Below are 24,929 nucleotides of genomic sequence, written 5' to 3'. Positions count from 1 at the left end.
TAATCTGGATGTTGGATTAAGTTAAGCAGGATGTATAGATTACGTTATGCTGGATGTGTGGGGAATGTTCAGTTGGATGTAAGGATTAAGTTTTGCTGGATGTATGGATTAAGTTATGCTGGTTGTATTGATTAAGTTAAGCTGGATGTGTGGATTAAGGTAATCTGGATGTTGGATTAAGTTGAGCAGGATGTATAGATTAAGTTATGCTGGACGTGTGGGTTATGTTAAGTTGGATGTGTGGATTAAGGTAATCTGGATATTGGATTAAGTTAAGCAGGATGTATAGATTACGTTATGCTGGATGTGTGAGTTATGTTAAGTTGGATGTAAGGATTAAGTTTTGCTGGATGTATGGATTAAGTTATGCTGGTTGTATTGATTAAGTTAAGCTGGATGTGTGGATTAAGGTAATCTGGATGTTGGATTAAGTTAAGCAGGATGTATAGATTACGTTATGCTGGATGCAACGTGAAGGTTATGTTAAGTTGGATGTGTGGATTAAGGTAATCTGGATGTTGGATTAAGTTAAGCAGGATGTATAGATTACGTTATGCTGGATGTGTGGGGAATGTTAAGTTGGATGTAAGGATTAAGTTTTGCTGGATGTATGGATTAAGTTATGCTGGTTGTATTGATTAAGTTAAGCTTGGTGTATGGCTTAAGTTATGTTCATTTCCTTTGTTTAAAGTTGTACTTGTCCATCTATACAAAACAAATTTGTATCAATAACATGTGCCTCTGAAGTTCATTTAATGGTTTTACTTTATTACCTGCTCCCATTGGTTGAGCACTATCTTCAGTGAGGGTTTTACCTAACTTTTTTGGATTCTTTATGTATATAAATGTATATTTCATGATTTAAGAAAATAAAAATTGCAAAACAGAAGTTTATTTTCCCAACACTAGGTGTATAGACTTCTACATGGACAGTTTTCTTCACATCCTTACGTATAATTTCGACTTCACCATACATTGTCACACACAGTTGCATTCTTTAAATGGCTTATTGGAATATTCCACAATAATTTTTTAAGCTCAACAATCCATAAACGTTTATATGACATGGTTTCATCTCATCTCTCAAATGCTCATTTAGTCTCAGACTCATGCTTGGGGATGAATCATTCTTCCCATCATGCAATTGACAGACCAGTTTCACGTTTACTGTTCACTCTGTTAGTTCTTGTTTGTCTATCTATTTATGTCAATGCGAATACAACAAAATCCCTCTTAGCAGAGGGACTAACAGAGCACAATTTAGTGTAAATACGAGAATTTTAAAGGATGTGGATCCTCTTCATTTTGAATCATGGATGTGTGGGATGCTAAAACTAGTGTATAGATGTTACGAATTATGGTTTATCTGGAGTTCAAAGGTCAGTGGAGATCATGAGAGGTCAAAGTGTGAAAACCAGGTTGTAGATGCAGGTTGTATGCACTCCTTACATGACATGTAGCCCCAGTTTGGTAAATACACAGAATCCTGTTGTTTTTGTGTGGGGTCAAAGGGAACCTGGTGTCCACATTAGAGCAAGAACCTTGCTGTCAACAATGGTCTCACTATAAATCTGTTGGCCTCCTAGTTAAAGTAACTTTTTTGAATGAAAAGAATTGGAAACATTAGACATATCTCTGTGGAGATCCACCCATTCCTCAATGTAGCACTTTTGCTTATTGTGTTATGGAAATACTATATATATATATATATATATATATATATATATATATATATATATATATATATATATGTGTGTGTGTATATATATATTTAGATGTGTATATATATATATATATATAAAATGTGTGTATATATGTATATGTATAAATATATATATCAATACTAACACACACAAACACACAGTGAAAGACATACAGTATAAGAGAGACATGAAATTGTGGAAGACCAACACACCAGAAAATTCCACTTCATCTCCTAGGAGTTTAGGCACCTCAGGTGCAAAAGAGACGAAATAATACAGTTGCCATGTCACAAATTGCTGTCAAATCAGATATACCTAACGATATGTGACTGCAAGGTCTGACAATAACATTTTGAATTCTTCACATTGTCATATTGTCATGTTGAGTGTTAACAAATTCAAAAAGTACTAAAAAGGAAACCAACTCGCATAGCTGCACATAAAGACTGCAGGGTTTACTTTTCAGTACCAAAACTTAAAGATAGCTAATTTTATAGGCTTCAGATTCTGTATATCAATGAATATTCATAAAATATGGTAATAGGTTTTTAATTTTGTTTGAGTTTACATGAACATTTAAATCTGTACAACACAGAAGGGAGATCAAAGTTTATATTGCTTGCGTTGTCAACTGGTCTACAAAACTAGGCTGGTATCTTTCAAACAAATACCTTTTTTTCTTTTAAAAAAAATTTAGTACAAGATTAGCTCAACATTTATGAATCTGGCTACTCACATTTGATTATATACAGAATTACAAATACCAAACTGCTGTTTTCTTTGACTGCCTGGTGATTCTCTCATGCTATCTGAAGTAGAGACTTGTTTCTTTGTTACGCACAAGATTGCAGTTCGAAACTGACAATCAGATGTAGAAAGTTATCACTGTTTCATATTCATCTTTTTTTTTGAGTCTGATGATTAGCCTACACACTTCTAATTTGTAAAACTGTCGTCTGAAAGAAACTGTAATGAAATTCCATGTGACATTTCAATATTTCAACGTTTGTTGTTGTTTTTTTTCAAATTACGATCCAGTAACTCGACGGGAAGTTTGCGAAAGGTCTTTATCGTGATCATCTAGATACATATATGTAGTATCCATCCATTTCATTTTGCTTTCGAAACATCCACCTTTCTCACGTACAGGTATATCAGAACCTTGCTTCCAGCTCCATTGGCCATTTTCAGTCAGCTCCATTTTCTGTGGCATCTGCTGAGTGGACTCGCCACACACATTCTCATCGTCTGGGGGTAAGGATCGTAGGTGGATGGTAGTCGGGGCTGCATATATTGCCATAGCAACACACAGTCAACTTCATTGTCAGAAAATTATGAAAAAATTTAATCGTCCAAAAATCAACAAAATCAAACGTGAAACAGTTAGCAACAAGCAAGCACTGTTGCAAACTTAAATATTCAGATGACGTCCTTCGAAGGCTGTCGCCCTTTCAAGAAGATGCATACAAAATGTATGTTGGTGATTTGACTGTGTGTTGTGACAGCATTTTAAACGTTGGGAAAAATCTCATCGTTCTTTCATCGTTTTTTGGTTGTTTTTCCATTTTATTTAGGGCTTGATATATCTCTTTTGTCTTCACAGATCTCTAAGACAATCTCTCCCATTTCCTCTGGCTGTGTTTACCCAGCTACATGCATGGTGGCATGTACTGGCTGCCATAGGGACACATGCCCATGTTATTTTAGGGTGAGCTTGTCCAACTTAAAATTTTCATTGAGCAAAAAAAAAAAAAAACCCCAGATTTTCCAGATATGGAGGTTCTTCGTAACCGCATGAAATTTAAACCGATTCTTTAAGCGACGTTCCCTCTGTTTTCCCTCCTTATCCACCCACTCCTGCAAAAATTACCAATTTTTTTTTTTTTTCTGGTGTTTGCAAACCCATTTGTGTATCTTTGCCTGTGTATAACCCTCATAGGTGACTCTTGTTGTGTATATTTGTTCTAAATGAATTGTCTTACATGTATGTTGTCTTCTGAACTTAACCTTTCCCAATATTGACATTCAAAACCAAACTTTTGGTTTTGAAATTTGTATCAATTTAGTTGAGTTTTTTTTTTTTATTGATACCCTACATTCAATCAACTAGATATAGAGATACTATCAGAAGCCTCAACAGATGAAATGGAGAGATACGAACCACATCCCGAGAATAAAAGTTTTGAATCTCTCCTCAGATTTGCCAAATTTAGTCCCGCTTTCTTTGTAGTGAAAATTGTGGGCCTTTTTTCTGTTTTTCTTTCTTTCATAAGATTACTATGTGTGAAAGTCACTTTGTATGGATCTTTTTGTTCCCTGGTGCAGTAGAGCCATGAAAAGTAGTGACAAAATGTGTTTTTACAAGCTTCAACACGTTTTTGGATCTACTTTCATAACATGCTAACTTTATTGTATTGTAATCGTGACCTCCTCTGTGACCTGTATTCACTTTAACATGAAACTCACCAGGTTCCTGTTTCTCTTATCATCTCATTAACCATCGGTTATTAGTCTGTTGAAATTAATTGCACACGTGTGTCACTTAAAAGTATGGTTATTGGATGATTAACCCAAAACTCTATTGTTTCCATTGAATATATAGTCTTTCCCCTTATTAGCTGATTAGCTAATTGTTGTGATGTTGGCAACAAAAGATGAGACATTGTCTGTAAATGCAATCATTGTACTCATGAATAAATACATAGATGAGTAGGTTGTTATCTTGGTTTATTCAGTATAAATATATATATATATATATATATATATATATATTCTATTACATATATATATATATATATATATATATATATATATATATATATATATACATGTACATGTACATACATCATGGCAAAATAGTACCTTGCGTGCCAAATAGAATTGTACACAGGAGCTGAGGGTTTATGGAAGTCTGGTCCCCATCCTCCAACCAACCCTGCCCCTGCATCCATCCCCGACTGCCTCACTGACTTAGGATAATTTGCACTTCTGTTGTTAGATCTAGAACATCGGTCTTTTAAGGTAAAGATAATATATTTTAATGATAGTTTTAATATAAGTGCCTAAGAGACTCTCTCTATATAAGTGCCTCTTTATATAAGTGCCTCTTTAAGTGCCCAAAGACCCTCTTTAACCCAGCAATAAGTATGTTCTTTTTTCAAATTAATGCTGGCATTCAAATTAATGCTGGCAATGTTTTACCCCAAGCATGTCATTGTTGCGACTTGGATTCTTAAACATGCAAACATTTGTGAAAGAATAAGTAGTGCTCGAGGGGTCAGTGTAACATGACCTGCAGAGTCGGAATTAAAAAAATTCATTGATCCATGTTGCCATGGAAATATACATCAGGAGCTTGCCAGAATAGCCTAATCCATTCTATGACAGGGTATGTGAGCAGACTAACTGTTACAATTGCAGGTCTTATTATCAACCATACGGTTTGTTCTACGACCAAGACACAGACACGGTAGTGATCGCAAAATGTGTAGCCAATTAAGATGTTTTGAATTTTAGTTCTCATAGAAATACTGAATATTATACTATTAATTCATTTAGTATGTATCCAAGACCGTTACACTTCTTTCCCATTCATATAGTCATTTGCCCAGTTTGTTTAGCACGTTTTGCATTGCGATGATATGGACCCAGGTTAGCACCAATAATAATAAAGAATGCCCCTTGCATTTCATCAGAGCTGCATTCTGTAATTAGTTCTTATCCTATCTAGCTATAGCTCGGTCTCCAGTGATAGCGCGCGATAGGTTGATCAAGGCCACCCACAAAGTAACAAATTGTCAATCCTGACTTTGTATGATACTAGACCCAGCGCTTGCCAGTTCTAAGGAGTTTTATTTAAGGGTGATTTCTCTGTTTCAATATTATGTGACCCAGTGACATGTAAAAAGTATGTGTGGCTGTGTGCAATTCATCTGTAACAGATAAGCCAGATATGTGTCTGTCCAAATCGTGTTAACCAGAGAGAATAGTTTCCGGGGGAGATGAACTAATTAATTTCTCCATTCATTAGTAAAGTAGCTAATTAGCTCTCGTGCAGAGAGTTTATTTTCTTAATTGATCGGTGTTAAATGCTTTGGTTTTTGGTGTTTTGGTTGTAAAACAGACCTTACACAATGATGAAGTTAGGCTCAGAATCAATTTATGTTATAGTCCATTATTAGTCCAGGTGCCGTTCTATACCATTTTTAATTTTTGAGAAATGTGGCTTTAGATGTCCGAGGCTCATGCAGCAAAGTGGTTGGATTTCTTTGTTTAAAGGTATGATGTATTGGCCCCAAATATGCTAGATATTCAAATATGGTCACCTTTGGTCAAAATTCTCAAACTGTTTATATTACAACCTTCCAGGAAATGTTCCTCACTGGAACATTCAGTATTCTTGTGTGTTCCTTAAAATGTCTGAGAACAATTTGGAGAGTAAAGACCTCCAGGAAAGTACTTTATGAAAACTTCTAGCAATTGCTATAATTTTGGGCCTATACTGACTACCTTAAATGCATATACTATTACATCAGTTCCTCAGGTACGACACAAAACTCAATAATGTCAAACCCTTTATGGGTTCAAATAACATGTTTACATTGCTCTACAAATTTGTCAAAAGAAGATAAAAGAACATATTTTAGTTATTAGAATTTTTGTAGAGTTAGAAATTAGAATTTTTAAAACAATGGATTACCGTACACATCTAGACCTGCACAGAGGAGCTGTCATCGTCAATTTAGCCTTGAAAGGAACATTCCAGATATCTTAAGGCTGTATATCTTGAGAGCTTAAGCACCTATAGAAACGTATACCTCTCCAAATTTGTGAACCATGACGTAACGAGACTAAAATTCTGCTTGCAGTTACCCTTAAAGGGTTTTAGCTCTGCAACTTAGTCACAGGGCTTAGTATTGAAACTCGTGCCCAGTTAATTTTAACCGTACTGTCCCAAGAGTGACGTGCCAATTTGGTTGAAACTTGTTTGTAATTAATTACTGTCCTTACCACATTAGCCTGATTAACCTGCTAATATACTAACATTAAATATGGCGCCCTCCTCCACTTCCTGCACCCCCAACCACCCTGCTTTACCCTGTTTATGTACCCACTATGAAGTTAAATCCTGTAACATTTTGCAGTAGTTCTAATTCCCTTTCTCTTTATATTCCTGATTAGAACTGTATTGATGTGTTTTTGTTTGTTTGTTAATCTCAGTATTTTGCCCTCAGCCCTTCGTCAGTTTCTCTCACACGGTCTGTAAGCTTGAAAGTATATTAAACATCACTGACCGTTAAAACCGTCTGGTATTTGGAAGTGGCCACAGTATGTATATTATTAGCTCGCAACAGCAGATTGTAGTTTCAAACTTGCCAGAGGGTTATTTTGGTAAAGTGACTAGCAGATGCCGCGATAAAGACTTTCAGCTCTAATGAATGTTAATGTCTCTATAATGGCTCTAAACTTGCTGTAGATTACCTTGGAACTGAACATCCCACCCCCCCCCACCCCAGGTCAGATAGAAGCTCACCGTAGTGTGATAGTCTTCAGGGCGATAAAAGCAAAGACACTATATATTTGGCGATGAAATAATGCCCACGGCTCTTTTTCCATTTTCCAGTCCAGCAATTTGTTTGGGTTGTGGGTATTAATCGTTTAAATGAAACGTTAAAAACAGTTGAACAAATAAAGATTTCCAGCGCACGAAAGTCTTGAGGACGTTTTGCTCCTCGCTAAAGTCTTAATGAGTTTGGAATCCATTTAGATTGAGACTGAATTGTCATATGCCTTGATTTTTCATGTACTTCAGGGGCAAAGCCAGCATTTTAAGAAGGGAGGGGTGCATGTGGCCCTAGAGTTGGGGGAACCAAATCCCATGAGGGTGGGGTGGGTTGATCTTGGGGTCCTCCCTCAGAAAAGTAATCAAGTTTTTAGATGTGAAATGATGCATTCTGAGGCATAATTAGCCTATAAATTATTTCTATAATTAGGTCTCAATGCAATGATTTGCTATAATAACTCTTGTGAGGGTGGAAAAGGGGTTGTACATCCCCCCCCTCAAAAAAAAACATCCTCTCTCCCTTATCACTTACTTGTTAGGTCTGCTGAAGAAAAAAGTGATGCCATCTTGCATTTACAAGGAAAAAGAGAAAGCAATATGGTGCTTTCATATGGACATGTACCAGTGACGAGGTTGCTGACCTAATAAAATATCAATTCTAAAATTTATAATGCCATGTTATAAGTCACAAATGATTAATGTTATTCAATATGCCTAGGTGAGCCATATAATGAAGACTGGGATATCTCTTCTAATCATAAAATTTTGAACATATATAAAGAAAATCTGATATCGTTGAAAGTTGCAATTATGAAGTTTGATAGTAAATGTGAGAGAGAAGCTTCACCTATGTTTCATGTTCTTATGAAGGTTTTTTTACTTATTGTTATTATTATTATGATTGTTATCATGATGTTGCATGTTGTTAGGACCACATGCAGACCATGAGACAAAGGTGATTACATTTAACTTCATGTAAAAAACTGTAAAAAACATGTAAAAATAATAGATTGTAAACTCAGGGGTCACTGGTTCCAATTCCATTCTAGCCATAATTTTTTTTTTTTTTTTTTTTTTTGCTCTTTTTTCATTAAAACAATGAACTGCTAGATAATGATAGATAAGTTAGTTGGTTGGTGGGTAATCCAGGTTTTCACTGTATCTGGAGAACATTAATCCACAGAGAGGGGGGTAGTGGGGAAGGGGAATATCTTACAAGTAATTTGAATTCTCTGCTCCAAAAACCTTTGGATGTGTATGGTACGTGTAGGTCACCAAGATTCCATAAGAACAAGGAACAGTTACATGATTGTCGAAAACCTCAATATTCCTTTATTTTCCATACTTTGAAAATGTGCATGCTGAAAATATATATATATATATATTTATATATACCCTGTATGGTCAGTACCTCTTACTGAAGTATTCAGTAATTTTCTCCAGTACTAATTTTGAAGAGAAGAATAATTGTGTATTATATAAAGGCCTGTTTTTATGCTCCCCAGATAATGGAGAAAAAAATTGATATTGATACACAGTTTAATTATTGTTTTTTTTTTCACAAGGAGGGAGGGGGGTTGGGGTGGGTGAGCAGCACGACAGGGGAGGTTGGCAGGCTTAATTGCTTTATTCATATGCCCATGCGGGTATCATTTTCATTTGCCAATTTTTTTTTTTTTTCTCTCATCAATTGACGGCATAACTAGGCCAATAACTATAAACATTTGGGCTTCTTTTGAAAGTCTATATTTGTCAAATTACACCCATATAAAGTCACCGTTCGTGTACATGAGTGCATCAATTGAACATGAAAACCTATAACCAATCAATTTCCTTTTTTCAGATGCCATTATCGTCAAGTCGTGTTGGGAAACAAGTCCACTGTTTGGGTAAGAGTCTTTTATTCCAGTTAACCTGGGATCAGAAAATTATTAAATAAATATCATTAGAAATAAAATTAACAGCATATCACATCCGTCCTGGCATTAACCTTTCTGAACTGTTCATCCCCACTCCCCCCCCCCCCCACACCCCATCTAGAAGATAACCTTGATAACATGCTAGCTACACACACATGTCTGTTTTTATACACCCCCTTGTTTTCTCCATTCAAATGTATCTTAACCATTTGCTCCTAGGTAACATTGATTTTCTTGTTTTTATATATGATTACGGTTCAAGAACAATTAACTTTCAAAGGTAGTGGGCCGGACCCCTATGGCCCTGGGCCGGGTGTATTGACCAATTGCTTGATCGGTCAGTTATTAGTCCCCTGCGTGTAGTTGCATCTCAAGTCGAAAAAGTAACCTTAAAAGACATTTATAAATTTATGTATCTTCAAAGCACTTTTTCAGGAAGACAAAATTTGACTCAAGTATCGAGTCTGACTGATTGTTTTGCTAGATGAATTGAAGCAATTATTGTATATCTTCTTTCATGCTTCTATACACTTCAACTAATGACTTACTGTCGATCCTTGGGTGGTCTCTGAGTGGGTAAACAACCAGCAAATGAACACAAGTAGTTGAAAGATTGAATTTTCTTTCCCAAACAATGAGACTTTAAAATAGAAAATATATAATGGAAATATCAGTTAATTTTTCTGTTTGTTAGACTTACCATGGGAAGCCTTAACCTCCCAAGGTGTGCAGGACTAGAACTCCGTAGGAAGTAGAAAATTTGTTTTTGTCTTTCTTCCGATGTGACGGTAATAAGATAATAAATCCTTGCAGTGCTACAGACAACCTCTTGTCACATCAATACACTGAACATTAACCTGTGTTTTGTCTTCCAAATTACCATTTTTTGTATAAACAAGAATTTCCTTATTTTGTTTCAATATTCAGTGAACATTGATTAATTTCATAAATATTCTGCCAAATTTAATTCAAAGATTTGACATTTGGATGTGATGGATGATGTAATCAATGGTCTTTCCAGCCAATTTTTCTGTCGAGAGTATGTTTCTTGTGTTCGAGAGATTGACCGATCGTGATATTCATATGAAACATGGCGTTAAGAAAGTCATTACTCTTAAGGTTACATTTTGTGTACCCTAAATCCTTGTCTGTCACGGAGCTGATGATATTAAGTTAATCTCATGGCCATTGCGACTGCATTCCTGTGCTCGGTTCAACTTTTAGTCAAACAAGAACTCAGTGGAATGTTTACATAAGCATGGTGTCATAAAAATATATCCCACCCCCCTCCTCCCCTCTAACTCTCTCTATCTCTCTACCAAAGCAAGGGGTTAGCTATGTTGTAAGTTTCTGATACCTAAATGTAACCACGGCTTCATATTTTGCAACAATAAATATTTTAATTCTCAGCAAATTTATCATTTCTTATATTTTCTTGACAGCACTCCTTGGGAGTCCTTCCATTTGTTAAAGTGGACGAGGTGAAGACTGTGAAGAAACATGAGAATGGTTACCATAGCAACAACGTCCAGTTTAGTGACCAAAATAAGAACCACTACGATTGATGATACTTGAGCAGAAATTCTCTTTTTCCACAAGCTTTGCTGTTTCTCCTAATGTGCCATAGAACTTTCTTATAACCTTTGACCTTGATCACAGTAAGTGCAAAATGGAAGCTGTCTGCTGTCATAAGTATAAAAAGGTGCAGCTGTTCCATATCTTTCCCCCCCCCCTCCCCCCTTAATGGTTAAGTACTGTCAATCTTTGCAATTGCCTACTCACTAAGCAGACCAGCTTTGTATTACCATGGTTATATAGTAGCAAGTGCATAACCCACGGTAACATACCAAGCTATTGAACCATGATGTTTGATAGCTTCCCCACAGTGTTACTATTAATGTTTACATGTTAGCTACTCATTTTAGCAAAAACTATATACAATAACCATGGTAACAGCGATTCCATAACTATGATCACATAACAAGTTATTGAACATTGTGCTTCAATACCTCCCCTGTACTGCTGCTGACAGTCTTTGCAAATACGGATTCACCGAGAAGGTCGACTGTATATCACCATGGTAATACACCTAGTCCATAAACTGTTGTAATATATCAAGTTATTGAATCATGTCCAACATATATGGTATTCATCAGGAAGTTAATAATGCCATATGCTTAAAAGGTTTTACTTTCATGATAACTAACGTTAATTTGCATGTAACAGAGTAGCTTTATATGCATGACTTTTTATCGCTTTCATCACAGTAGTATTGTAATCAATCAAAGCATACAACTATCAACTTTTTCATGAAAATGTAGTTTCATCTTTGTCATGGGCTACTGTGATATACATAGCAGGTGGTTTCAACCCTTCCTTTTCAAACTGTTACACAGCGAAAAACAGACAGTTTCTCGCGGATATGACAAGCGTCTGTTATGGCTGCATTTCTGACTCATAAACAAAAGATGATTACAAACCTGACAATTAGTAATATATCAATTTTGTTCTACCGTATGACTGCCCCTTGTTAGCAGGAAATTGCGGAATCGACATCCACAATTTACAAATGAAATAAGAACAGATCCTTACGCTACATATATAGTTTATAATTATTATTCTTTTTTGTATTGCAAGGCTTAAAGATTAATGGCTTGCTAGTTTGCAAACAGTCAAATGTGGTTGTTGAATAGCTCATATTTTTCCTACGTAAGCCAGGGGGGTGGGTCCCTTATTACGTGTGAATGTTACACAGCTCGGTCAATATGATACAGAATGACAGCTTGTAGACCTTATTTCTGTTACATAATGTTCCTTGTATTTACGAGGGAATTGAAGCCAGTTTAGATTACCTGACAACAGGGGTGAATATTTTTTGCTGTCTCCTCTTGTTTAGTCTTCCAGAACATTTCACTGTCAAAAAAGTGTGATTTTTTTGCACAGAATACGATACATGTGAATAAAAACAAAAAACAAGTGATATGTTTTAGTATTCATGATGGAAATATCAAATTTGCACTGGATTGTTTCCAGTTTTTTTTGTTTTGTTTTTGTAGTATTTTTGGGTAGCCAAAATGACCATCAAGAATCTGATTTTTTTTACTCTCCTTACATTTTCTCACAATTCCTTTCAATAAACACTTTAAGACAGTTTGCATAGCTGCATTTATGTAAAATGATAGACTAAACATAGTAGGGAAAAAATAGTAGCAAAAGGTTAACATAGAAACTGAAAACTAGCAATTACAGCCCATATATATTTTTCCTTTTCTTTCTTCCAAAGACATTTTTGCTTTAATTATGCCTTAATGCTTCAGTAATACACCTATCACCCACCAAATTGCCCTTGTCCAAAAGATGATTGAACTTCTCAAAGATGGTCTGATAGTTTAACTTCAAGTAGATGTAGATGGTTCCTCTTGTGAAGGTCACCGATATGTGTAACAAACTTATAGTAAAGTCGGGTAAGGTAGAGGTTGCATGAAAGTAGAACAGTCTCCTCTCGTATTCAGATACTACATCACCATGGCGATAACCCCAAAAAATGACTTCAACTATGCATTACCATATTTTGTGTAGTAGTTACACTTTTACTGCTTTGTCCATTGATGGTCCTAAGTTTTTTTTTTTTTTTTTTTAAATTTTTTTTTAAATTTTTTTTTAAGTTACACAGAATTCAATCAGTGTACTCTGCTCCTGGCTTACCTGTCTCTACTCAACATAATGCACTTTTGTTATTTACCTAACCTATGAAAACAGGTAACATTTAGCATGCTCCCTTCCTTCTTCTCCACCTTTACCCAATGAAAATAATTTTGAGGGTTTAAACAAATGTATAAATTCATGCTATTTGAGAACTAGTAGATCTCACTATTATGGATCTGGGAAACATTTTCCAGTGTTTACGACTTTTGAAACAGGAAATACCTCTCTGAACTACGAGGTATTTACAACACATAAGAAATGGTCGTTTAGGGAACCATGTATATAAGACCACAGCTAGCAGTGAAGACTATGGCAAATCACTGCTTAGATAGTAAGCAGAGATCTTTCAAAAAAGATGTGACTTCCCATTTTAATTCACAACGAAGGCTGGCAGATTGGTCACACATTTCAGTTTAGGAGGGTTTGACAATGTTAATTGTATCTGTTTATGAAAATGCAACCTAAAACCACTATGGTACCGTATGTTAAAATTTACAAAATAAGTACAAGAATAATTCAAAATTTGGGGATTTTGATCTAATGGGGAGGTCTGTTTACAAATAAAAATTAAACTATATTCAATCAAAATCCTTCTAGAGCAGAATTGGATTCCCCAATTTCCAATTACATGGAAGTCCCCCAGCCCCATCTCACCCCCCCCTCCCACACCTTTCCCTGCAAGGCTACACTATTTTTCTCACCCAACTGGTCCAGATATAATGTAACATGAAGCTGGAGGGATTTAATTGTAGAATGACAACCTCAATCGACAAATATGTTAACTTGTTAAGTAACAACCCTCTTTCTGAAATTTACATCTAAGTACCACTAGGTATTACCAAACTGTTCAACTTTCTTCCTTCTTGGTTTTGAAACCTTTTTTGTTAAAAACAAAAGGTTTTAAAATGCAAACAAAAGCTGACAGTCTTTGCGTTTTTTTTTTATTCCTACTCGTCTCTTTCACCAATTTTTCAGAAAGAAATTTTCCAAAGGAGGTATTGGAAATGGCTAATGTGCAAAGAGATCTCGCTATGTTTGGCTTGGCAATGTAATCTTTTCTTGTTTTTATCTACACGCAAAGGTTTCCTTGTTAAGAAATCAAACTAGATTGCTATCATAATGGTTACTTTACATAATTATCTTGACACATTAGGTTTAATTTCTATGCCACCATCTTCCCAGTGTTTTCCTCGGCAAAATATTTTTTTTTACGCTAATATTAATCTCCTTCTGAAACTGTTTTTTTCAAGGGAAATGAGTTTTAGGCATATTTTACCATTTTAACCAAAAATTGCACACGCAAATAAACAAGGTTCCTTGTCGCAATGTTTCTTTCATTATTGTTTTTTTTTTCTTTTTCCATTTTTTTTTTTCTTTTCTTTTCCATTCATTCAAATTCATGTCAACTATCGAGTTAGTTTCATAAATCTTTTCTTGATATATGAAACAGACATTTCAGAGGAGTAGTTTCCGTTTGCTTTGATATCGGTTTGCATATTACTCCTTGTTTTTATTTTTTTTTCTTCAAATTTTTAACAATGGCTGATTTTTTTTATATTTGTTTTTTCCTAACATCATAGCAATACTGGTGACACAGTTGCAGGCTGAGTGTAAAGTAGATCCTCTCTGTTCATGAGAGACTTGTCAGCATTTCAAAGGTTGTTTCTTATCGTGACTAATGAACAAGAAATCGATACCCAAAATCCTTTTCCCAATTCCCACACAGTACACGAAAAATTACATGTAGATATCGTCGATTACGAAAACCTGATATCAATAAATCCATCAACTTAAGATAGCTTTTAGCTGGTTGCTTTATTTGGAATGTTGTTGTTGGGGGGGGGGGGGGGGGTTGAGGTTTAGTGGATGGAGATTGGGGGGTTCTGTGTTGTCTTTTGTCATTACCATTCAAATTAACTTTCCAACTTTCATGTGACGTTTCGTGTAAACAGCTTTGTATTCTCAAACACAGGAAGGCTAAAGTTTGCACCTGTGTGTGCTAAGAAATGCTTTCACTGCAGTCATGACCTTGTTATTATTAAACCTTTTTATCAAGCAAACTAGTCACTGCAAGTACAAGTATTGTGAGGAATCCTTCTTTTTCTTTTTATCTGGAAGACAAAGTTGATGCCTTTTTTTTTCATACCGTTGGCTTTAACTCACGTCCTATCACAGATAGTCACTGCTAGTACAAGTTTTGTGAGGAATCCTTCTTTTTCTTTTTATCTGGTAGACAAAGTTGATGCCTTTTTTTTCATACCGTTGGCTTTAACTCACGTCGTATCACAGATAGTCACTGCAAGTACAAGTTTTGTGAGGAATCCTTTTTAATTTCTTTTTTTTTTCTGGTGGACAAAGTTGATGCCTTTTTCAATCCTCAGCGACATACCCTTCATGCCTGTTGTATTTCCTGTTCAAGTATTTGTGTAGTCTGTTGTGCTCTTTATAAGAGAGATATTGTGCAGAAATTTTGTCAGGTCAAGATCCAAGTTTACACATTAGTGACACCAGAGTTGAAGAATTGTATTGTGTGTTTAAAGGTACTACACACCGGTTGTGGTTGCTTGATATAAATACATAAAATACTAAATATCTAACACACCCCAGAGAGTTGGATCATGGAAACTATTTTTTTTTCTGCCAATTCTACTAAAACCTCACTTATCTGTTTGCCTATAGTCAAGACTAGCCAATACTGTTCAGGAAAATTTGTCGCCATTATTAAGAATGTCTTTCTAAAAAAAAAAAAACGATGCTTCACATTGAAGAATTTTAAAGAGAGGGGGTTGAAAAAACACAGGCCTTGAGTTTATTAAATGGAAGAATTCATATTTTTAATCTATGTATAACTTTTCAAGTGAAACAAAAGCTTTTAATCCTACTCGTCTATCTTCATGTAAAATATTGCTGCATTAATTGTAGCTAGTTGTTCTCTTTGTCGTGTGTGAAGTGGATGAAATCAAGGTGATATTCTTAACAGTCTTCAATCTTATCTCTTTTCTTTTTTGATATATATTACATTTTTATATTTTTACTCAGATACATTGCTTCTTGCAAAATATTTTCAAAAGAAAAAAAAAAGAAGGTACTGTTGTACGTGTTACATCATTTCTCGCATTATATCAGTAATGTGATGTTTTTATACTGAAATTTGGAACTGTTTTATCTGTTTCTTGTCAAGTTTGGTCAGTAGGTTATATGTTAATTATAATATCCTACTTGACCCATTTTGTTTCATTTTTGGGGTTGACTTCTGTAGTATCTATCTAAACGTCAAGTTTTGGAGGGATTTTCAAGGTGTTTACAATTCATACATATTCATGCGATTGTGCTTCGCAAGATGCAACGTTGTCATGGCAAATCGAGACGAGACACGGTCATGTCGAACCAGACAACGGAGTCGCAATTTTTGTTGGTCAGACTCGAATCATTTTAACAGAATTTTGGGTTTGTATTTCAGTTCTATGAAATGGTACTTGTCACGACATCACAGAGATGATGCAACGAGTATATATAGCTGTGACAAGGAATTATGACATCACAGGGTGAACTCGTGATCGATTTAAACCGACTAGAATTGATAAACTGGGTAATCAGGATAACTGGTTAGTTGGGTATTAAGAGTAGGTAGAGGGTAGAGGTGATCATCCTCAGGCCTGACAAAAGGACATTCAGGAGGCTACATCCTCTGTGCCCAGGGTCAGTTAAGGGGCCAGAGAAACTTTGAGTAAAAGGACAATGTACTCTCATTTCCATAATATCATAACATACTTAAGGAAACTTGAAACGGAAGGGGGGGGGGGGTTGGGTTCAACCTGGCTCTAATTATTCAACTGATTTATATCAGCATGTCTAAACTTTCAGCAATTCATTAGCATTGGCAAAGGGAAATAATGGCCATCTTTTTATACCTGGGTACTTTTTCATCACTGTTTCTGAAGGAAATCGCTTCGTCTCACTTCTTGCAAATTTCAAGCACCCGCTTGCTTTCCAATTCCCTCTCCCTGGATGGCATTTGGTATGATACTTCTTGTCAAGCTGATCATACGACAAATGTGTCTTGCTTGAACCAAATGATGGTAGCATACTCCATATATTTTCACCACTGACCTCTGAGATTAGCTTGCTATGACCATCAACTAAGGTTACCCTGAATAGTGCAATACAAGCTATCCCGATCTGAAAAGTGGACATTTGTGGCCATTTCAAATTTCAATTTATGCATATTTTTATCATATTGATAGTCAGCTGTGTGAGGTACGGTTTGGGCCTACAGATCCAAACCCTCAATTTATACAGGAAGAAGCTTTGCCACTCTGATCTTAAAAAAGCAGAAATTTGAGGTTATGCCAATTGGCCTGAACTTCAGCAAAATTGAATGAAAATGGTCAAATTAATATGGCAATCAGATGGCACTCATATATTATTTACTGTCTTTCCTTCATGAACGTTGGGGTGTTGTTAACTTCGCCAGTGGGTCTGATAAATGGAGTATGGTACCTGAGAGAGCCAAAGTGGTGGCGGTCTTCAAGTATGCAATTTACATGAAATCTTAAGTTGTTAAAATTGAAGAAAGTTATGATTTCTGACGGATATATATATGTGATTTTTCTTAACTCCGTTTGTCCTCACCGAAATTGCCAGTGTGGCCTTTGATGTGCATCTTGTTTGTGGTATGTTGTTGTTTGATATTTGTTCTTGTTTTACATTAAAGTGAAAAAAACATTACATAAAAAGATCGAACGCAACACTCATATCTGCTTTGACTTGTTTTGTGAGTTCATTTTTCTTTCTTTTTTTTAACGGAATATTGTTACTGTAACCGGTGGAGTAATTTGAATAGGGCGCAAACTAAACACATTCTGTCATTTCTTTACGCTAGCACACGTATATCATTATGCAGTGTGTACGATTCGTTGCCATTGGTACACTTCACTCGCACGTTGTTAATGGAACACATAATGGCATAGGGATGATCGGACCCACCTCATCGATAACCACCCCCCCCCCCTCCCCATCCTTCGGTCCACCTGCACTCTTCTCCACCCCTCAACACTACATCCCTTTTGATAGCCTATTCCTACCCGGCAACGTTCAACCGCAGAAACATTCAAATTTCATTGATTCATGAAAATTCTGTACTAAAAATATAGGCCTATACCTCTCAGGCCCGAAAGTACCCCTAATGCCCCAGTCTAAGTGCTTGAAAATTCCACTCGACTTTGACAAATTAGTCGTGTAGACATTTCATCGAACATTAGTGCCAATCACAGTATTAAAAGTTTCAAATCAGAATATTCAAAGAGGCCCGTTTGAACTGCGTTATAATGGAATTCTGTAAGGAATGCTGATATATGTAAACAAAGTTCCGCCAAACTTAACCTTAAAATGCTACGTACATGTAACTTCATGGCCAGGGGCGTAGCGAGCGGGGGAGTGTGGGGGGTGTCACACACCCCCAATAATTTGGTCGCTGTCGGCAAATTTTGGGTCTGTCGGCAAAAGGAGAAAAGGTGAAGAGAGCGGAAGAAAGAAGGAAAGCTGATAGAGAAAAGGAGAACGGGAGCTTCTTCCGTGCCAAATTTGCCTTAAAATATGCACCAGATTGCATCTAAGGACGTTTCAAAACTAAAAAATTTCCAAAGGGTAGGCCGGGGTAGACCCCCTACCCTTAGACCCCTCCCCCATTTCAGTCACCACTTTCAGATCCGTCGGCAAATCAAATTTGACTTAAAATATGCACCAGATTGCATCTAAGGACGTTTCAAAACTAAAAATTTCCAAAAGGGGAGGGGGACACCCCCTCCCCTTAGACCCCCTCCCCCATTTCAGTCACCACTTCCAGATTCGTCGGCAAATCAAATTTGACTTAAAATATGCACCAGATTGCATCTAAGGACGTTTCAAAACTAACAATTTTCAAAAGGGGAGGGGGACACCCCCTCCCCTTAGACCCCTCCCCCATTTCAGTCACCACTTCCAGATCCGTCGGCAAATCAAATTTGACTTAAAATATGCACCAGATTGCATCTAAGGACGTTTCAAAACTAAACAAATTTCCAAAGGGGAGGGGACACCCCCCTCCCCTTAGACCCCTCTCCCATTTCAGTCACCACTTCCAGATCCGTCGGCAAATCAAATTCTCCACACCCCCCCCCCCCCCAACAAAAACCCCTTCGCTACGCCCCTGTTCATGGCGTTTGATCAACAACTTTAGCAAACTTTCTGTGTGAATGTGCGGATTAAGGATTTTAAAAAGAAGTGAGGTCGTTGCAGACGATGGGGATCTGGGGGTCTACCCCAGAAAGAAATCAAGTTGAAGAAGTGAAATGGTTTATTCCTACGCATATTAAGACTAGATTAGGTCTATAATGATATCTACACCCAACGATGAACTTAAAAAAAATAGATATATGTATGTTTGTATATATATCAATGTATTCGGGATTCGAACCCGGGCCTCCCGCTTTATATGCGACACCCTAACCACTAGGCTATGGAAGCTGATTGTATGTCCAGAGGTTCGAAACCGGGGTAGGAAGGTCGTAATTCCACTGTATAGGGGGGTGTATCTATATAGGCCTATATAATATGTATATATATATATATATATATATATATATATATATATATATTTATTTATATATAGGCCTTGATCAAGCTAGGATACTTAATTTAGAATTTTAACCAAATGAAATTGTGGTCAGTGGATACTTAATGAAATTTAATTGGATTTTCAACATTTTGTCGGCCAGACACAATTTCTTCTGCAACTTCGTGCAAACATGAAGAGGAAGTGGCAAGTTTATCGACTTTAATTGTAAGTTTAATTTGCAGTTTGCTAACGGTCTTATTTTATTTTGACTTTAATTTTCCTCTGTGAAATTCGTATCAGATATCCTCTTCGAATTTATCCAAACCAACCCAAAAAAAGACTGTTTCCAAGGTCACGTAAATGGCAAAGAATTAAAGAAAATATTGAAAACAAATTGTTATGATTTTCTTGCGAAAATTTTGTTTATTCTCGTCGTTACTCTGACAGATGCCAAATTGGTGAACATTTTATTTTATTTGCGATTAAGTAAACTTATAGTCGCAAAAGCTAGTATGTTTTAACAAAAACAAGAATGATTATTACTTAGAAAAGTGGAAACACAGAACGTGACGCTACAAATGTCGTGAAGTTTGAAAACTGGCTAAGAGAGAGAGAGATGGATGAAGAGAGATAAGGAATTTGAATTTTTCGATAGGTGCTGTAGAATGTCATAACCCCCTTGTATATATGCGGTCGTTTTTCCGTAAGTTAGAACCGACGGAAAACCAAATTTTGGAAGAGCTTGGACATCGTATGAACTGACTCGTTCAATCCAAGCATGTTGAACAGTTTGTTGTTGGTCTGTTAAGAAAGAACGGAACATAAAACAAAATTAATGTGTGCATTTAGAATCAATATTCTTCTCACTGTAAAAAAACAAACAATGATAGCAAATTATTTATAGGAAATTGAACAGCAAACAAAACTAAAACTACGGTATTATAAATATGAATTAAAGAAGAGGTTTAAAAGGTATAATAATAGTTATAAATACGAGGCTGCGCTTTCTGGGGTGAAAGTTATGAACTTATGGGTATCACACCTCGAATTTTGTAATGGGCTCACGTCGTAGACCCCTTTTTAATCCTTCACGTTATAGTGTGTAAAGAAATATTATTGGTCAATTCCTTAGAAGGACCTGAAGGTTATTATAAGAATAGATGAACTTTGGGATCATTAGTATGAAATGAAGTTCCATGCGAGTTCACCATGAAAAAAAAAAGTTGAAACTATAGTTTTAAATACATATTGTAGGATTTATACCGAAAATTTTAACATAAAAGGAATTTTCTTCCACCCTACGAGTTTTATTAATTTTCTTTTTCTTCTCACCGTTCTGATTGTATGTGACTGTGTGTTTGTATGTGCGTGTATTTTTCCAGTCAATTTGTCGTTACCTCAACCTGTGTCCCCTTTTCCTACCCCTTTCCCCTCTCCTTTCGCACCCTGGATTTGTAGCAAAGTCGACTCGACTGAAGAATCCTCTATACCCTCTCCCTCTCGAATTCCTCCTCCCCCCCCCCCCCTACTCCCCTCTAGATTTACAACAGAGTCGACTCGACTGAACACTATCCTCTGCCCTCTCCCTCTCGAATGCCTTCCCTTCCCCTCTCGATTTACAGTACAGTCGACTCGGCTGAACCCTCTCCCTCTCGAATTCCTCCTCCTACCTCCACCCCCCCCCCCGCCTTGCCCTCCCATTTCCGTTACATCTAGTCCCCCTGTACGTTGCTTACGTGATACATGTGTAAACATGAACATTACGTTCCCTTACCGAAGTCACTTCTGTGTTGCAAGAGCTGGGAACACCGAACCAGCGTTTAGGATCGCTAACTCCACTGGTGTAATTGAAGTACCCCGCGCTATACACTATGGGAACTGGAAAATAAATTTTAAAAAATATTTGTTTAAAAATAGCTTATATTTTATTTCTTCATATCAAATGAAAATATGTTACTTTGACCTTTGTTTTCTTGTTCTTATTTACGAAAGAAAAAAACAAATGATTAAAACTTTAAACACGTGTGGGGTCTGTGTTACCAATATTAAACTTACTCAAGCCGTCCCTATTAGTTAAGGGACAACGTCATAGCTTGATAAATCTTAAAGTAATCACATATTGCAATTCAACACACAACATCTGCGCCTAAGCTATTGTTTTTTGATGATTGCCTGATTTGCTTCTACTTAAAAAATATCGAGATGTATTTTTCACGCAAAAAAAAAGGTTGCTATAGAAACACATTTACCCCTACCAAACAAATTTGACGCCACTTGGACACTGGACCCAATCCGGTACAACTTACCTTCCGCTCCGGTAGTGTCAGAGAGCCCAGCGAAAGTAAGACCGGTGGGGATGCATTTTTTGTTCGAGATAGACAGGTATGCATTACCATAGGATAGGCCAACTTCTTTAGGATTGATTTCCCAGTTCTGAGTCACAATCTCGTTATCACCAATATTCGTGTATTCGGAAAACTTAGCGTCATCTATATGAAAAGTAAAACTAGTATAATGAGAAAGAATAGTAGAGAGGTGACCGACCAAGAACCTTTGATCCATTGCATGTGATACATGTGAACCAGCCTCGCCTATCGCGCCACATACAACACCTTTATTCCCCGGAGCCGGGGCTGAGATACCCATTTAGCTTGCTAAGTGAAACTGAGCAGCCCGGCAAAAGAATTGAATCAAAATTTTCAACATTGAAAGCTAGTTTGCAACAATGCCTGACCGAGATATACTAATAATTACCTGCAATACAGTTAGAGGGTTCAGACCCAACCAGGGGTGCAACAGTGCACACTCCGTTCATAATCGAGTAAGACTTCATCTAAAGGGAGAAAAATAATATAATATATATATATACATATTGATTGATTCGACTCTTATATGCAAAGTAGGCTAAGTTAAGTACATCTGATATTAAACATGTCTATATAGTTTTGAATTGATGATGTTTATTGTTATATTTAACCAACCCACGTTTGAAACTTTATAACTTTATAGTGTCAAAAAGAAGCAAGAAAACAAGCATGGCTTTCTAGTCTCCACAATGCCTGATCGAGATAAGCAGGATATTGCGAGTCATTTTTACTAAAATCTAGGTTTACTCATAAAGGAATATGACAATCTCTGGATCTATCCCCTGTTTAAACTATAAAAAGCCTACCGCGTTCCAGTCTTGAATGGTCTTAATTTCAACATAGTGACCACCGATGACGTAATAACCTGCTTCGGAGCCGTACATGTGTTGATCGTGATCTGCCGCTGTCTGTGTGTTCATGAGTATTCCAACACCTGAACCGTTGATCACCTGGGCGATAGTTCCCCCTATACATCCATAAGAAAAACATGAATAAATAACAGTAAATAACATGATTAGATTAGCGATACCTTACAAGTTTGTAAAGAGAAGAAAAGACAAAACAAAAGCAAGCAAAGTACTACAGTAGTCTGCGATATTTACTTTTGTGTTTTGGCATCATTTGTTTGTGTTTTTCTTAATATTTTCAAGGACGTAAAATACATGTAAGAATTTATTATTATTATTTCAGGAAGACTATAAGATATGTAACTTCTGTAACTGATGTATTCCAAATCTATATTTACGCCAGGTAGAGTAAGTGATTTTCACTGCAATTTTGCATGCAAAGAAACGTATGGAGCGCCAAAATGGCTCGCCAAATATAATGTTTCCAGGAAGAAGAAAAGGGTTCTATAAAAGACTGTTACCGATATATGTCAATAATTTCACCGTGGCTTAGTCGCGGCTGGTGGAAACTGCTACATTGCTGTTGTGAAGTTGTCGTATGTTTAAGAATCAAAATGTAGTTTTACGTAATATATATCACACCATTATATGTACCGCATATCATTCCATGTGTCGGTTGATGTTCGATTTATATGCGCGCCGAAAAGTTCACCAAGATTGAATGATACTGTGAATCTTTGAAATAGTTTACCACAAAAGCAAAGAAATGATTGGTTAATATAATGATTCAAATTCTTTCCCTGCCGTTTGCTATTGTTACTTAGACTTTTTGTTTGAAATAATAACGGACAGCACTCAACATGGTAGTTGTTAAACTTAAAGGGCCTGACGTTTCGGGGCATTTTATCTACGCAGAAGAATCCTTGGTAGGATCAATGTCCCCAAAACATTTACCAATCCATGCCATTTGCATTAGAAAAACAGTTCTCAGCAATTTCTCCCCTCTCTGTAAGATAAATAATTATTATAATGAGCTCCTCATTCTTTGAAAGTAGGGACATGGTTAACTCATTTAGAACAGTCACGGGTTTCAAATGGCGCATAAAAAAATCGTTCGCTATTTTTTGTAAAGCTTCATTTCACTTATTCCTAAACTTGCCTATATAGACCACACTTTTTTTTTTCAAAGTTAATGTCAACATAACTTACCCATGAATACTTCATGCGTTGGTTCGACACAGCATTTTTCAGGACTTTCCGTGCAGCTAGTAGTGGCTACAACGATAACCAGTAAGACGAAACATTTTATTCCGACCTCCATTATTTCTGTAGTTGACAAGGATTTGCTTCTTAATGTCTTACAAATCAATTTGTTAAACTTAACAGAATGCTTTCGACTTTTATAACCTTGAGGGTGTTGATAATTCTTCTACATTTTAAACTGAACATTTATGACGCAATGTTTATGTAACCAACAACATATTTAACTAATTCGTTTTTTATTGTACGAGAGATGTTTACATACACAGAGCGTGTTTGGTGATTGCGCCTCAGAGATAGCCGCGACTTAAAGGGTCACTTATGTTTACGGTGAAAAAAGTTACCTTATATCCAAAAATTAACTTTCCTCTCCTCTCCTCTCCTCTCCTCTCCTCTCCTCTCCTCTCCTCTCCTCTCCTCTCCTCTCCTCTCCTCTCCTCTCCTCTCCTCTCCTCTCCTCTCCTCTCCTCTCCTCTCCTCTCCTCTCCTCTCCTCTCCTCTCCTCTCCTCTCCTCTCCTCTCCTCTCCTCTCCTCTCCTCTCCTCTCCTCTCCTCTCCTCTCCTCTCCTCTCCTCTCCTCTCCTCTCCTCTCCTCTCCTCTCCTCTCCTCTCCTCTCCTCTCCTCTCCTCTCCTCTCCTCTCCTCTCCTCTCCTCTCCTCTCCTCTCCTCTCCTCTCCTCTCCTCTCCTCTCCTCTCCTCTCCTCTCCTCTCCTCTCCTCTCCTCTCCTCTCCTCTCCTCTCCTCTCCTCTCCTCTCCTCTCCTCTCCTCTCCTCTCCTCTCCTCTCCTCTCCTCTCCTCTCCTCTCCTCTCCTCTCCTCTCCTCTCCTCTCCTCTCCTCTCCTCTCCTCTCCTCTCCTCTCCTCTCCTCTCCTCTCCTCTCCTCTCCTCTCCTCTCCTCTCCTCTCCTCTCCTCTCCTCTCCTCTCCTCTCCTCTCCTCTCCTCTCCTCTCCTCTCCTCTCCTCTCCTC

General features: G+C 36.9%; 2 protein-coding genes across 3 annotated transcripts in view; one reads left to right on the top strand and one right to left on the bottom strand.

Annotated features, from left to right (window-relative positions):
- The window catches only part of LOC139975453 (alkaline ceramidase 3-like), a 58,596-nt gene extending 42,922 nt beyond the window's left edge, over positions 1 to 15,674 (top strand). The window contains exons 8-10 of one of the 2 annotated variants that reach the window (XM_071983451.1): positions 3,307 to 3,411; positions 9,110 to 9,155; positions 10,628 to 15,674. In XM_071983451.1, the coding sequence (XP_071839552.1) occupies positions 3,307 to 3,411; positions 9,110 to 9,155; positions 10,628 to 10,750 (274 nt within the window). In that variant the 3' untranslated portion in view covers positions 10,751 to 15,674. Of the gene's footprint in view, positions 1 to 2,852; positions 2,958 to 3,306; positions 3,412 to 9,109; positions 9,156 to 10,627 lie in introns of both variants that reach the window. The other variant, XM_071983450.1, reaches the window with a different exon arrangement.
- Positions 15,675 to 19,879: 4,205 nt separating this feature from the next.
- On the bottom strand, positions 19,880 to 24,087 carry LOC139975078 (development-specific protein LVN1.2-like). Its single transcript, XM_071982697.1, has 6 exons — positions 23,909 to 24,087; positions 22,658 to 22,818; positions 22,240 to 22,318; positions 21,792 to 21,974; positions 21,260 to 21,363; positions 19,880 to 20,286 (listed from the first exon to the last, which is right to left on the bottom strand). The coding sequence occupies exons 1-6, from the start codon at positions 24,018 to 24,020 to the stop codon at positions 20,194 to 20,196; spliced, it is 732 nt and encodes a 243-aa protein (XP_071838798.1). The 5' UTR covers positions 24,021 to 24,087; the 3' UTR covers positions 19,880 to 20,193.
- Positions 24,088 to 24,929: the final 842 nt, after the last annotated feature.

The sequence above is a fragment of the Apostichopus japonicus genome, chromosome 10 (assembly GCF_037975245.1).
Source record: "Apostichopus japonicus isolate 1M-3 chromosome 10, ASM3797524v1, whole genome shotgun sequence".
Lineage (NCBI taxonomy): Eukaryota > Metazoa > Echinodermata > Holothuroidea > Aspidochirotida > Stichopodidae > Apostichopus > Apostichopus japonicus.
Note: the sequence above shows the minus strand (reverse complement) of the source record. Positions and strands in the feature narration are given on the sequence as shown.

Excerpts from the sequence above, each read along its gene's own strand:
- LOC139975078 (XM_071982697.1), bottom strand. The coding sequence starts at position 24,020 with ATGGAGGTCGGAATAAAATGTTTCGTCTTACTGGTTATCGTTGTAGCC. Across the intron at positions 21,975-22,239 it reads ACCCTCTAACTGTATTGCAG|ATGACGCTAAGTTTTCCGAA; the intron begins GTAATTATTAGT and ends CTTTTCATATAG. Across the intron at positions 20,287-21,259 it reads GCAACACAGAAGTGACTTCG|ACCAACAACAAACTGTTCAA; the intron begins GTAAGGGAACGT and ends CTTTCTTAACAG.